Here is a 16,480-nt window from a genome sequence, read left to right as displayed (position 1 = left end):
CGATCGACGGGTAAAGTGGACTGTTCACTTTGCTACATAAGCTAGTTTTTAGCTTAGTTTCGGAAGTTGCCCGACTCCCTTTTGGATTTGGACCAATTTATTGTCGCAGACTTGGTAAGGAAGTGGAAAAGTGTTGAGGAGGAAGCAGCTCACCTTCAAATGTAGGATGAAAGATGAATTTCTGTGTCAGGTCTGACACTTTCGCAGAGTTGAATGGTTAGGGGTAACTTCTGAGATTCTCTGATTTTCTCCCTCTGCACCTGTGCAAATCGGAAGAGCTGTATGTGCATATTGTGGCGTGAATAGTTTTGCTACGTTTATATTTGCGTTTTTTAAATTTTTTTTTTGTAACAGTCTTAGCTCCTGTTTTTGCTAGGCCGTTGTACCAATTAGATGCATTGCATAGCATTTTTGGAAATCTAAATCAAGACTCATATTGTTCTGGCTTTGATTGAAAATTTAGCAAAATATTTTAAATTAAAAAAAAAAAAAAATCATACATGGGTAAGTTTAGTTTACCTTGTTCGGGAAATTGGTCCCCAGCACGGATGACAATTTGAAAATGGAACGGAGACGAAACTAAATTTTTTACCAACTTGTGGCGCCGGTGGTATCATGCGATTTTTGTTGATTTTTATTGAGGCACAGGCAGACAGATTCTGCGCTGTGCTAATGTGGGATTGATGTCATCATATATCGTTACTTATCATCTGCAAGTGGAGATCTTGCAGTTCCTTATACACAAATCGTACTTTGTTTGGACTCAACCGTGTCGGCTTAGGCCTCCCCCATGTAGACTGCGCACCTTTCCCGCACTGAACTTGAAGCAAGTCGGCTGTGTTGACGCAAACAGCCGCAACTCCAGCAAATTATTATTATTATTACTTGAACATTTACAGAAAATGATTGTTGTGCTTGGAGTTTCTTTTGGCCCGCTAGGGCAAATAAAATACTTCGCGTTCAGACTACAAACAATGTTCAAGACCAAAAGACATGAGCGCGGATGCTGGCACAAGATCACATATATCATAATTATTTAAGCGTAGACTGTCGCGTTCCATGATATTACCTCTGGTAAACATTGGTACCTTTGAGGATGTCCCGAGAAGACTATGCGTTTCAGTTTGTGTTCTCTTCACCATTTTGTTGTGGACGCTGTTATATAGCAGTTAAGGATATTTCCATAAAGTGATTTCTAATGGCATGCAACAATAACTCTTTTACACACAACAAGCAACCACAGCATTATGGCACAATGCAAGGATTTGCAATACAAGAGCTCTGATGCATTGTTCTTCTTATTTTCATTTAAAAAAAATATATCTCTATTAAAATTCCCCCGTACATCTTAACGTCTCTGCACTGTATGTCACGACAAGTTTTTTTGTTTGTTTTATCATCTTGTTTGGTAAATATTAATTGCTGAAAATGGTTGTCTGTCAGCAGGCAAAACCGGCCTGCTAATCCTTTATACTTTTAAAATTAAACCTGTTCCAAACATAGCACGGCAAAGATAAAATGGTCGCAAGTTTGGGCTCCATGCATCGTGTTGTTTCGCCGTAGATTTAACGAAAGCGACAGGCCCGCAGAGTGGTCGCAGCAGATCCATGACAGTGACTCCGGTGTCATTTAAGAATCAATAAAGCAAAGGCAGCAGGATGAGTGCAAGAGTGTGAAAGTGTACGTGTAGTGCGGTGTGTGGGGCCATTTGGTTTCTTTTTGCGATTGTCAGCAGAATGGGGTGTTTAATGCGAAAGGGCCCTCCTCTCCATCTCTGACACACACTCTCAAGCACAATGATGTGCTGGAAGCACACACACGCACACACACACAGTGCAAGCGCTCAGAGTCCTCCATGACCATCTAATGGGATATTTGTTCTCTCTTGCTTTGTGTCCAACTCACTTCACACGTAGCATCCCCAACACCGACTCGATTCGCATTTATGTGCCATCCACCATTGTATTAAACATGTACCTTTTTTTTTTTTTTTTTTTTTTAGTCTATCCAAAAGTCTAACATGGGTGTTTTAATGATGTTTCACACCAGTTGTCTGACCTAGTAAAATAGTAAAAGTTGATTGATTTATTACGGCTGATTGGGAAAAAATGGAGGAAGTTTGCAATCATGCCAGCAGGCAAATGCCGTGGAAATTCTACTTTACATTAGAGCTGTCAAGTGGTTAAATACTTTTAACTAATTAATCGCAAAAAAAAAATCCGTAATTAATCGCGATTAATCAAAAATTTTCAACTACTATTTTTTGTGAAGCTTGTAACAGATTGAATTGACTTTAATAATGTCTTTTAATTAATGTCAAATCACAAAATATTAATTGTATTTTAATTCAAAGACTGTTCTAATACCTTTCTTTGATCCTTGAATATGGTTCAGCAATTTGACAAAAGTAAAAGAAACATTTAAGTGTGTGCTCATTTGTTGAAATTATGTCTTGACTTGGCTAATTTTATGATTTATTCTTATTATACTTGCATAATAAGTTCTTGGGCACAGACGCATAAAAACAGTCCAACGCCTCCTTCAAATTGTTTTATCAACATCTGATCGTGAAGGTATAAAATGCATTAATCCCGAGTTTGTGGCATTAACTGCACCACACGCACACACACACACAGCATGTAAATATAAAGAAAGTTAAAGTAAAGTTCCACTTCGCTTTGCAGTCTGCAGTACGCATTGTCTCTCTCACACGCGCGCACACTCACAAATATGCGTGCACAACCATTAATTCCACCACTCGCCCATTAGTCTTGCATTGTTCCCCTCCTACACTGACACAAGCTGATAATTCTAGTTTAGATTATTCTCAGATCAGCAGTTTTGACACTGACCGAGGTTCTATAGAATGTTTACTTGGCCTTTTTGAAAGTATAATTCCATGGAGGAATAGCTATACCGCTGCTAACTTGTTTTTGTTTTTCTTTTCCACCAAATTTAGCAACGCTTTATTATTGCAAGTAAAGTTGACTAATTAGTCACTTTAGGAGAGTTCATAATTGCTCATACAAATATGACAGGTGGCAAAATGTATTACACTTTATATATGCGCAACCCGAACCAAACCAAATTAATGGAAAAAGACCTGAAATCTATACGACATCATCTAACTACATATTCTCACAATGCTGTGCAGGCTACGTATGCTAAGCTAACTTTCTTGTTTCACCTTTAACGGGTTGGTTTGCTGTTGTAAAACTGCGAGAAATATTTGACCTCCACCCATCTCACTAATGTGGCATGCTGTTATAAAAATTCTCTGCTTCTATTTGTCTTTTGCCCTAGTGTTGGCATGCAAGGAAATGTTTTTTTTTTTATTGAGGGGGGGCAATTTTGATATTCCACATTAGTTTCAGCAAACTTCAAATGCTGTTAATTTGAAAATCCTTTCTAAAAATATTGATTTTCATTCCCAAATGTTTACATTTTAATAAAACGCGTAAGGCCACGCCCAACCTCATCCATCAGTCAAGAGGTTCTGGGTCCAATTCTCAACTCAGACTCTCCTGTGTGGATTTTGCAATTTTCCCCATGCATGGCCATTCCGGGTGCTTCCAACCTTCCAAAAGCAAGCATGATATTTTTGATTGATGACCAAAATGACATATTTAAGCTTAGCTGTAGAAGTTTGAGAAACATAAGTTTAGTTGGGAAATGTTTTTTTTTTCCCAAAACATAATTAACATGAATATTTAAATTTTCATATTAGAAACAGTGTGCTCTACTGTGAATCTTTGTGTGAAATATTAGTTACGTGACTCCACTGTGGCTCTGTGATTCCCCTGTCCGTCAAGGGTAGTTGTTTCAAGAGGCTCCCCTCCTGTTGTTGACAGTTATTGCCGCAGCTAAAAATGGACAAACAGTTGCAATGGAAACTGCGCTGTACTATGTTTTATGAAGCCAAGCGGCTTGATGCTGTTATTGTTCACTGTAGCACTAACCCGTGAAATAGAGTTCACCCTCCCAGAGATGGCAGCTTACCGCTCACCCATTGTACCTTGAGGCATTCGGATGTTTACAAAAAAAGACAGAGGTGGAGTGAAATTCAATACAAGTCCACTGTACGCGTGCGCACGTTCACAAATACGGCATTGTCTTTCTTCCATGCAGTCACAGTGGGACTCATCCCATTTTCATGTTCCATTCGTTTATTCCATTTTTCCCCCCCTCTCTTCACTCTAGGTGTTTACAGCACATCCGATCCCGGCATTATATTCCGGGGTTAATTGTTTCTGATTCCGCGAGCTTCACCCTTCGCCCCTCATCCCTCTCCATCTTCACATCCGTACGGCTTCTCTTCCTCTCCATTTCGCTTTCAATTACCTAACTGCCACCGCTAGGCATGTAAGAAGGGAGAATAAAACACATGCAACTAGGAAAACCCACACAAGGCCTTGTGTAAGATGCAAGAGGCGCTTCATCCATTTATGCATGCCTCATTTAAGTGTTCCCATTGTATGCATCCCCTGGGAGAATGTATGCAGATGAACTGGTGTTTGGGAGTTCATGCAAACACACACTCGCAAAGTCACACAAGGCAAGCACAAATGCCTATGTAGCCAACATTTTGCTGAGGCTATGGTCTTCCTCCTGTGCAGAGAGACATAAAGATCAGTGGCCATAACGCACAGTCAAGCATACTGGAGTATATGGCCACAATCAAGCTTTTATGTGGACCTGGCACAATAAACGCTAGTGGGAACTGAAACCCCCCCATCCTGTGTACTGTGGGTCTTCAGAAAGTAAGCACAGTCGAGCAGAAAGTTCCATTTGTGTGAAATTACTTTAAAGTAAATTGTAGGAAAAATAAAGCGGATAAGCGACGCTTCAACGTGATCCAAGAGTCTAAAATGCTTTGGAGGCATCCCTCATTAGCATAGCGGCATCGGTTTCCTCTTTTTGTCCATTCTTTACATGTGACATAATGCTTATAAAGAAGTCCACCACTAAGCTGTACATAATTAGTTTAATTTTGGGCCACCATAATGTTTAGTAGAGTATACGTTGAATTATTTATGTTTAGGTACGAACGATACTTGATAATGCAGTTGTCTTGCAATCGTTATGAAAATTTGTATTTATATTAATTCATCAGAAGACAAAAAATACGATAATTCCTCAAAATATTTTTTATATGAATATGCAAGACTTTTATTTTTGTTAAATTGCCAGTGTCCTCGTTTTAAAATGATCCATTTTACGACCTTCCTAGAAAATCACAATGTCCCATTACTGGTGAGATATTTCTAGAACAAGCCTAGTCATGTGGTCCTTTATTGGGTATGTACCGCCCGCAAGCACCACATTTTCAATCATTTCGTCCGGGTCCGTTTCTCGAGTTTAAAGTATTTCCGTTTAATTCAAAATCAATACTTTCATTTTTTAATAACATTTCTATTTAGTATTTCTTTCATTATCAAGAGGGCACTTGGAAATACTTAGATATGTTATTCACAGCTGGGTGGTAGTCGTGCTCCTTTTGAAACTAATTGGATCCTGTCGGGTTTTTTTGTTTTAATTAATGCATTTTTTGAAATTTATTTTAATATTTAACAAATATCAGTAAACAAATAAGATAGTTATTAAAATAGTTGTATCAGTGACTGAATGTTGTTAGTTTAAAAAAAAAAAAAGCAACAGCCAAGGAGTCTCATCAGTGGGCAGCATTACCCAGCAGCATGAAGATATCTGAAAATAAAAAGGCCCATTAGTTGAAGTGAAGGAGTTTCCAATTAAATTAGATGAAATCTATGAGATTACTGCTGGTGGGGAAGCTGTGATCCCGGCATTAAAAGCTGACATCCTCTGAGCTCTGCTCTCATCATGACTATAAAAAACAGGCTTGATGCCTTCCCTTGCTCCATTGTCAACCATCCACCCTTAAGGAACTTCCACTGCTCTTTATCCTCCTAATCACTAATCGAAAAGTAGCGCCCCAGCTGCACAATAACAACCACTCCTCCTCTTTAAGCAAATGACTTTTCCCGTTCATTCCAAACCAGGGAGGGATTTAGTGAATGTCGTGATTGTCTGCTTTCTAAAATCCACACTACCTGGTTAGCAGATTACTTTGAGTGCTTTTTTTTTTACGTTGGTCATTTTTAGGGAAATTATGATTCGTCAAACAAAACCTTTCAATTGTCATTGACATTTGCTACGTGTGGTTAAGGAAAGTTGCTGCCGAGATACTTCCAGGCGCCACACAACACAAATTTGTCTTGTACTGCCAAAATATTTTGAAAGGTTGAATTGAAACAGTGAGGGTGGTAGGTGGGGTGAATTAGATTATTATTCCTTGATTATTTCACAATCTTTCAGAAGAACGGAAGAGTTCATGTGCAACAAATGCATTTTTTTGGGTGAATTGAGCAAAATGTTAATTTTTTAAATTTAATTTCTGATTTCAGGGTAAAGCTAAACATTCTTATTTAGGCTATTCTGAGTTATTGGCTAAAATCTTTTTTCTTTTATTTTTTTGCGGTAGGGCGGGATTTCACTTTAATTGAAAACGTCTGGCAAATTGTTGATGTGATCACGAAACCAAACAACTCCAAGAAAATAATTTAGTTGAAAAACAGCCAAGTCCAACATTAAAAGGTGAGAGTGCTACAACTACATCCTCTTAAACTGTATTTAAATTAACCCTTCAACTGAAGGCAAAGGTCACATTGATTACAGAGTCTGCTCTAGTGATGAAGCTTCATGAAGCATTTGTAATATTATTTTACCCCACTAGATGGTGCTCTTGATGAAATTGATGACATTTCCACCAGATCTTTGGAGTCCAAAATTATCACAAGTGCTTCATTTGTCCATCACAATGACCCACAATATCGCAACCAACTATCAACGAAGGCTTTTTTGTGGAATTTGCGGACATGATTACTAACAACAATCTCAACAAATAAATTTTTTTTGCTTTTTTGACTCCTCATTTTCTTAAAAAAAATCCTACGAAATTTGTTAACTGCATTACTAATTTAATTATGAAAAATATCCACTATTTATATTCTTATAATTGAATGGATATAATCTACACAATCCTGTCCAGTTTCCATACTTTTGCCACATTAAATATTCGGAATTTGCAGACAATGAATTCGTTGAACTTCCATTCCTCCACCCCACCACCAAACATTCCCTTTTGCAATCCGGCAGCACTTGGACTCAATTTGCAAATTCGGTCTCATCTTCCGCTATCTCTTCAGCTCCTCCTCAGTGTGTGATAGGACACAGGAGGCTGATGTAATTTGATTGGAGGTATTAAAGTTGATTTGATTAAACATGGGTCAAATTACCGGATGGTTAATGGAATCAGGCCCAGTCACCTGCCGGGCGGCCCCGGGACGAGACACACACACACGCACCTGCGCGCACGCGCACACACAATAATAAACACTCGCATAACCCAATCATGTTCCTCGAGCGAGCGCACAAGCTGGCAGTCGCTCAGATAAGGACACGCGGTGACATCACTCGTGCCGCCTCCTCGCCGATGTCTGACATCATTCCATATGGTCAGTTAGAATGACTGCTGGTTTAATTTTATTTCCAACCTATGGCCCTGATCTTGTTATTCGTCCTCCCACTATTCATTCGAGACCATTGTAACCACAACAGGTGTGGAGACGCCTTTAATTACACGGATGACAGAAGGGATCTGTTGTAAATTTTCAATTGTAGCCGATGCACGGCAGCGTGGGAAAACGACCTGTTTTTTTTCCCCCCCTTACTCGTGATTTTGTATTTTGCCTTTTATCCTGCTTAAATTGACTGCTGTTAATTCTACGAGTGTACTCACATTAGTATCAACTCATGGGCAATGTGGTCACTTGAAAGTAGAAGTGAAGACAGTAAACATGGTATATATCATTTTTTTATGTACTTATTTATTTTCATAATAGTCTCTCAGCTTGACTGGACTTTTTTGAAGCAGCAGATGGGAATTTTTCAACATTATATTTTTTTTCCTTTACATGGGACCAAATTATTATTTCAATTATTTAGTTAGTTCTTTGTTTTCGTGTAACGATTTCAATATGTTGTATCAAATGATAAAATAACTATGTCACAATCTGGAATTGATTTCGCAATAAAAACGGAGCGACCAATACTTATTGACAGCTTGTCATCGCCGTCTGTCTTCAGTCGGAAGACGACCCCGTTGGGACAGGGACATCACGCACTTGAAATCCTTTTTTTTTTTTTTTTTAGGCTTTCTCATTTTGTTTTTACCTAAATAATCTTATTTGTATTTGTACTCCTTCTTCAAAAGTTTTTAGAGCAACGTTTTTTTTAATTTCTTGACCCATGTACTTTAAGCATAAGCATAGAATTGAATAAGACTTTATTATTGCGTACGATGTGCTGCATTCACAATGGACATTTTTGTATTCTTCAATTATGTGTAAAAGTAGAGAGTCGTTTTACTTAACTGCTAATTATACGTTTGGCAAATTCTTTCCTGTTTAAGAGTCTCATCTAGTTATAGTTTGTCTTCAATTTCCAGGAGTTTAACTATGCATTTACATTTTTGTAATGTTATCTTGATGCTTCTATTTTTTTTCTAGTCTTCACATTAAGTCTTTAAAACGCATTACTGTATTATTTCTTTCTCGTTACGATGAAAGGCAAGAATATCAATACGCTTTTCTGAGCTGGAACAAGTGTAGTTTTACACACAAGCAAACACACAATCCCGCTCTCTCTCGCTCGCTCGCGCTCTCTCTCTCCCCTTATCACGTACAATGAGAGCGACGCGTTAGATTAATGCCGGCCATTTAAGAAATGCTCACATTCACGCAATTGCCACCATCTTGCACTCTCCATATACATTTTTAATCAGAATTGGCCTCGTCTTGCCATTACACCAAATTAATTACGACAATACAGCAGAGGCGAAAAGGCACCACATTCTGCTCTTCCTCTCTTCGTCCGAGTTGGTGGAACCACCCGCATAAGCGATAAGTGTTGGAATTTTTACACCACACACGTACAATTCCATCACATTTTTGTCTAATTTTTTTTTTTCTTCTGCTCTGTGGCGACCCAGCCCCGCCAAATTAAACTGAAGTCACTCATATTAACCTGAACTAAAGCTCTGCTGATCTAGTAGGATTTTCCTGACATTTACTTCATCAGATCTTACAGCTATCGCCAACCCACGTAAAGAGCTTTACATTTTATTACTCGGTTTTGTAGATAATTCCTTCGTCTTTTATTTAAAGCTCCGCGATTACAGCGGATGGCTCTTTTCCTTGTAGCACTCAGCTGTGCAACGCTACAGTTTGTTTAGTCTCTCTTCTTCTGCGCTGATGGCACCAATGTTTATGTCTCTCTTATGTGCTTGTCTCCAGGCTGCTTCACTCCGACCAGTCGGCCGTACATGGAGACCGCCAGTTGGGCAGGTTGGTGTATATGTTTGTATCTGTGCTTCCATTTCACCCATTTGACCAAATTTCATACCTCTGGTACCCAGGTGAATGTTTGTGTGTGTACGCGTGTGTATGCGGCCAGCTGTCTTTCCGAGTGTGTGTATGCGCCGAGTGAGAATGTGCTGACTGCAGCGCTTTGGTTCTGGGCATGCCCACTCTTAGTGGCTATAAATCCTGAGCGCAGTGCTCTGACTGTGTCAGCAGTCCAGCCAATGAATGGATATTAAACGCCACAAAAAAGCCTCTTTAATTCAGCCGCTGCCTGTGCCATGCTGTTGGCCATGCTCTCTCTCTCTCTCTCTCTTTCTATTTATCCATCTCTCCATCCACCTCTTTCTTGCTCTGGCTTGTCTCTTTTCCTGCTATGTAATGATGGAATGTCACTTTAATTCCAGGCTTTTGGCGTGGAATGTGTGAAATGGCTCACCCGCAACACACTACTCGCACGCATGCGTCAGGCAGTTTGATCATCAAAGATTTGTTATTGTTTCGGTTAGGCGTGCGGTTGAAGTGACTACAGAGAGCCGGGATGGAGGTGTGGCCATCTGTTCTCAAGGCCCATCGATACTAATCTAATAGGAGAAGGAAAGATCAATGACAACTGGCTTAGAGAAATATACACACTGCATGCCGTTATTCTGCCACATATGAGTGTGTAAAATATTTTTACTGCGTGGGAGGCATATTTGCAGACATACAGTGGGTTAGGGATGCACGATATATTAAAAAAAACAAAAAACATAGATCTCGCGATAATGGCAGACGCATATCGCAACGTCATTTGATGCTTATCTGAATTTGAGCAGTCAGATGCAAATGTAAATGCAGAGCTGACTGGGCACTTGACCCTCTATTGCCGGTCAGTCCCTTGCCCTCTGGTCGCGACCCTCTGGCCTTATTCCTAAAAAATTGTCACGCCCCCCCCCGACCCCCCCCCCAAAAAATAAATAAAATAAAAAAATGTCCGTGCATGACACCGCCGTTTTTATTTATTTTTAAGATCATTAGCTGGCTAATTTACTATTCAAATCCGCTTAATGTATTATTATGGTCTGTTTGTCTCCATCTTCTTCTTCATGTCATTCTTCTTCCTTCTTCTTCTCCATGAACATTCTCAGTGCAAGTAAGTACGCATTCCGAGGCAATTTTTGTCGTTGTCGAGTAGGTTGAGATTAAAATGTCGGAAATCAGAGCTCGTTTCCTGGCCGATCAGTGGGCCGGACTGAAATCTGCCTCCGGCCTTTCTTGGACGAGCCCTTTTTTAAAAATTGTCACCTTCCTGCCCCCAAAATGGGCGTTACTTATTTTGCCTTATGAAAAACTTTTATTCCTTTCACTAGATAATAAAAATGTAATTTCGTTAGGTACATGTGAAATATTACAATTATCTCACTATCGCCATAGTCAACAACAACTATATCGTTCAGCAATACAGTACATGGCTCAATAAACCTGTACCTAAACCAAATTGCGTTCTAATAAGCAGCGGTATGGTTCAGTCCGAAAAGTTTGATAATCAACATGGAAGTGGAGAGTGACAGGAATTCATAAACCACTTCAAGTACACGCACACGCGTAGACACACTCGTGCACCATTGTCCCTATCGGTAATAGCAATTACAGCTCAGCTTTCTTTAGCCTCTATCGGTGTTTATCAACGGGCCTCCAGGCCCATCAAGGCTCTGACGCCCAATCACGCTGACATGGAACTAATTGAAAAGTAGCGCACTGCTCAAAGTAAAGATCTTCGTTAGAGAATTGCGGCGCCTTTGATAAGCCGCAATGAGATGTGATTTGGTGATATGGTGCAAGAGCTGTTTTGTGTCAAAATGTGTTTGATGTGCGTCATTGAAGGGGAGCTTTTAATATGCGTCCATCATTTTATTTGGTGTGTGCGACAAGTGTGGTTTTATACCTGTACCTTGAGACAACTTTGGTTGTGATGTGGCACTATATACATTTATATATATATTTTTTTTCATTTTATTGTTTTCCCTCAAAAGGTTCAAGGTTAGGATGTTGAAACATTTGATGACCAACCTCTCTAACAGGCTTAACTGCAACAGTCAGATCATGCATGACAAAATCCGTAAGAAATCTGTATGATCCAAACCCCAAAATATATCTCAACTTATTGACAAAAATATTAAAAAGAAAATACCTAAAATAGTCTTTGATAGACATATTAAGAACAATTCAATTGTTTTTTTTTTTGTTTTTTTTTTGTGTGTGTGTGCCTACTATAAAACGGGAAAAGAAAACCCCAGACTTTCATATTCACTTATGTTTTATTGTTTAACTGCTTCGATTGGAAAAATTATAACGAGAGCAGTAAAGTTTCTCTCCGCCTCTGTCTGCCTCTGGGCGTGTCTCACAAAACAGTGCTGCCGATTTTAGATGTTCTTTTCCCACACATTAAATTTTAGATGCAATTTCCTCTGTCGGAAGGACCAGTCTACGGCTATAAATCAGACGCTGCAGTTATTTGTATACATTTCCATTCCATCGGCCTATATTTTGCCCAACTGAACAGGAATGCCTCATAATACATATTGCATGAGCCATGATGTCATTTTTGACAGCGCGAGTTTTAGACCATTGCACAGGTGCAAATCCTTGGAACTGGTGACAGGACAACATACTTTTCAAACTTGCTGCAAATTTATTGAACCTTTAACTTTTCATTTAGTCCCCCTATTCGGACGAGAGGAATTGAGAAATGTATTCTACTGAACAATGTAAGCAAGGCATTCCTTCCTTCCTCCACAAATATAATATTGCATTGATTTCTGCATAAAAAAACAAATATACAGTAGAGTGTATTGTATTCAAGGCGGACAATTTTTATGAATAAGGTCAGAGGGTTGAGGCCGGAACGGTACAGAGATCGCGGCCGGGACGGGGGACTAACCAGCAAAAAAGGGGGGAAGTGCTCTGTCAATTAGTTTCTTTTATAACCCCCCCAGGGAAAAAAAATATTTTGCACTTCCCAACTCTCAGCTGCGACTACAAATAGTGTCATTTGTCTATAAAGTTGTTGTGAGTACTTCCTTCCCTTATATAATATAATCAAAACAAAAAAAGTACTGCCATCTACTGTTGTGGATGTGCAATTACACTTTATTCTTTTTCGGCATTAAAAATGATTAAACGTTCCTTTAGTCACGCGCACCCCACTGGCATCGCACTGTCCACCCCCCTCCTAGAATAAGTGCGCTATACAGATGATATTGCTGTTGAAGAATTTTAGCCAGGCCAAAAAGGGGTGCAACATTCAGTTTAATAACCTTCATTGCTTTTTCAAAAATCGCACAATAGTGATGGTGCAAATAGTGGGCACATTTCCCCAGTTTGTCAATTCCGATAATATTTGGAGACAACCCTCTATCCCAAAGTAATTTAGTGACGACTGACTGACGATGATGGATATCAAGAGGAAATATGACTTTCCAAATTCGACTGTATTTTATCAGCAAATGACTCAAATCTGTGGCTATAAAAAGGGAAAGCTTCATTATATCAGGTGCCAGCCACCGTGTCAACAAAACAAGCCGCAAAGCTTCGTAAAGCTTTTTCTGTCACAAAAACCTTTTCCAATAAAGTCTTTACTTGCCCAAAGGTTAATTGAGACTGGTGTTGCTGCTCCAGCCAAACAATTAATTTATCATCTAGACTATTCTTCCATATTTTTAGTCCGAGACGTATGCGAAGATTGTTCTTTTAGGTTGACGCTGAGTCTGATGACTTTTTTGGTGATGCTGATTGTTGTAATGTGACCTTAAAGTCATTTGTTAATGATAGTAAAGCTTTGTTTGTTTCTCTCACATTTAAAAATGCAAGCTTGGCCTTAATGATGATTGCACAAAGCAGCCGGAGAAACCATCCTTACATTATTAAAGCAAATAAACACCATTTGGGGCTGTAGGGAAATACAAATCACAGTGACTGTTATTTAACTGACATGTTGTCTGTTCCACACGCACATATACATGTCTCGGATATCTTTGGTGTAGTTGTGTTGTGCACACAAAACTCCCTAATGGCAAAAGAGGGAAAAGTTCAATAGACACTGGCTGTGCTCAATGTGGCTTTTATTGCCTTTTATTGTGAACACGCCGCAACACAGACAAGTCGAGAGTGTAAATGCCTCCACTTCTCTTTATATTTGTTAAAGTGATGCCCAGTGCCTCTGAGCTGCTTTTAACACTTCCAGAAAGGCCATTACAATTAAAGCAGCGCCGGCCAGAGCGAAGGGAAATGGAGACCGGTGTGATGAGAGTAAAAGAGGGATGTCAGCACAACGAGTGGCAGAGATGCTTTTAGGCTTTTCTTCAGGAGTAATGTCCAATTACGGCTGCGTTTGGGGCCAGTGCCTCACACTGTCATCAGCGCGCAAACATGAGGTGATGGCTCTCTGCAATGGGCTGATTGTCAGCTGCCATGTATCACAATCAGCAAGCGGGTCCGCCGGGCCGGCCAGCGGCGAGTGGCATTCCGCCATGAATATTTATTTGAATTTGTTGCTCGGAACAGCCTGCGCACCTCCAAGCAGTTCAAGCTTTATGCTTTTTAAAACACAAGCACTTAGTCCAGTTGTTTGTCCAAGTTCTTATTGTTGTTTCCTGCAATCTTCTTTCCTCTTGCCGTTCGGTTGTAAACATTCTGATGTTGACCAGCAGGTGGTATCAGATGTTAATCTTTCTGTCCTCTTGAAAATCGTGCTGTCAGGGCATTCAAGGGATTCTCTGCAGACCCAATCTGCAGATCTATTTATAAAAATTTTTTTAAATTGCATTATTATTATAATTATTACTATTTTTTTTTTGTCCAATCAGATTTCAGCCTCAATGTGTTGCCATGCACATTATTTTTTCAAACGCTTCGACCATGTGCCCACAGTTGAATAGCTATTTCTTGTTTTAACCAATTTATTTATTTATTTTTTTTTGACCTCACAAATGCTTCTCGGCTGAATGGCCATCCCCAAAGTTACACAGCAAAATCTTTTTAACAATCAACTCGAACAAGTGCAAGTCTTTACAGCTGCAAGGTGACGACATACTGTCGTCTATAATCTTGTCTTGTATGTTCACTACCTGCAGTTATGAAAGCTGTCTAAGCCAGTTTTGTTGTGTAGGCCTAATTTCATTTTCATTTCGCAGTACTTTTTTTTTTTTAGAATGATGAACAATAGGTCATCCCGTTGCTGCAATATTTACTGATGTTGCACAATATCTGAACATTAATTGATACAACAGACCGTGTTTGGTTAATAATACATAGTTGTTATGTTTTTTTTTCCCTCCTGCGCTCCGATGCATAAACATCAGATTCATTTTGGGCCTATAATGATTTATTTAAACTGTTCATGTTTTCAGGCTGGAATGATTCTGCAAAATATTCAATCATTAAAATAAGAAATAAACATCGGTTGCAGACATAGAATAGACTTTGGCATTTCGTTCATCCACACATGCTCTTAAGCAGGGGTGCGTAAACTTTTTGATTGGCGGGCCATAATGGGTTCTAAAATTTGACAGAGAGGCCGGGCCAGGAGCAGATGGATGGAGTGTTTTGGTAACCTCACCTCATCGGAGAAAAAAAATACATTTAATTTTAATTGAACGTGAACAAGAGCATTACAACAATATATATGTCTTTGAAAATCCACAGTATTTAGAAAATAAAACATTAACAAGGTTTATTCAAATTTTTTTCAAGGTTGTCTGGCCGGATTAAAATGATTAACGAGCCGCATGTGGACCCCGGGCCGTAGTTTGCCCACACCTGGTCCAAAGTATTCAAGCAGACATCCGCCTACTTATTTCAAACAAGTGACATTGAAGTTGTGAATTTGAGAAAGAAAAACACTCTTAACTTCTCATTAAGTTCCACGATTGATTAATTTCTCATGCTAAAAAATGTTTTGATTGAAAGCTCTCATTGGCTTGATTAATATTCAGAATAACTGGAAAAGTCCAAGAACCTCAGTGAAGATTTTAGGAGGAATGTAGTTTTACACAATTTGTAAAAAAAACATTTTTGGACCATTTCTAAATTACTGCTAATCCCAAGATTGTAATCCCGGTTAGTTATTTGGGTGCATCAGACAAAGTCTGTAAGAAGAAACTGTCCACCGCAGACCGGAGGAAACAAGTCAGGATGTTCACCAAAGACTCAATCCTGTCATGAATTGAGAAATGCTGGGGCACTAGTGACCATCTTAACAGTAAAAGAAGATTTACATCACCACAAATGGAGAAGGCGCTCACCACAAAAGAAGTCCCGACTCAGGAATTGACACATTCAATCTTGACTGAAATATGCGGCTACTCGCATGGACAAACCAAAGGCCTTGTTGACCAGCATTTTATAGTCAAATGAAACACATCTTAGCATTTTGGCTACAGTAACAAAAGTATATTTACAGGAGTTCAGGTGATGCTTTCAAACCTGAGAATACTGCATCAACTGTTAAGCATGCTCGCGATGGCATCATGCTGACGGTCTGCGCAAAGTGGCCGGACAAAATCAGGATTATTCACAATTCCCTCCAAATCAACTTGGACGCAATTGCGTGTTCAAAAGGGGCATCTATCCCAAACATACTTCAAAACAAAGCAACTTCAATCTATCATTGCTTTACACCAGTGGCCTTCATCCTGTTCCTCGTGGGCCGTTGTCCTGTCTGTCTTCCATATCCCCTGCTGCAACACACCCGATTCAATTGATCTGGATTGTTATCCAGTTTCAGCAGACCTTGCAGTTTATCTGATCATTTGAATCAGGTGTGTTGCAGCGGGGCGAGATAGAAAATACAGGACAATGGCACTCGAGGAACCGGATTGAAGACCGCTGCTTTACACAATGCCCTTGACAGCCACGGCTGATGTTTAAGGCCACCGTGGACAAAATGGGATGGCCGTGAGACGATGCTTGGGATGGGATGGGCGAACATTTGCCATGGAACTCTTGGTACGGGTAAGAAATGTATTCAATTGCAGTAAAATTGGTTGCACACAACTAAA

General features: G+C 39.6%; 1 protein-coding gene across 6 annotated transcripts in view; it reads left to right on the top strand.

Moving 5' to 3' along the window:
• Window positions 1–16,480, top strand: part of rbfox3a (RNA binding fox-1 homolog 3a) — a 286,766-nt gene that overhangs the window by 106,287 nt on the left and 163,999 nt on the right. For 4 of the 6 annotated variants that reach the window (XM_088284863.1, XM_088284866.1, XM_088284864.1 and 1 more), the window contains one exon: window positions 9,375–9,425. In XM_088284863.1, coding sequence (XP_088140989.1) covers window positions 9,375–9,425 — 51 coding nt within the window. Of the gene's footprint in view, window positions 1–6,502; window positions 6,616–9,374; window positions 9,426–16,480 lie in introns of all 6 variants that reach the window. The other 2 variants (XM_088284868.1, XM_088284867.1) reach the window with 1 other exon arrangement.

This window comes from Idiotropiscis lumnitzeri, chromosome 20 (assembly GCF_059441095.1).
Source record: "Idiotropiscis lumnitzeri isolate Australia: NSW breed Sydney's pygmy pipehorse chromosome 20, RoL_Ilum_1.0, whole genome shotgun sequence".
In the NCBI taxonomy this organism is placed as follows: domain Eukaryota; kingdom Metazoa; phylum Chordata; class Actinopteri; order Syngnathiformes; family Syngnathidae; genus Idiotropiscis; species Idiotropiscis lumnitzeri.
The sequence above is the reverse complement of the archived record's forward strand: the minus strand, read 5'-3'. Positions and strand labels throughout refer to the sequence as shown.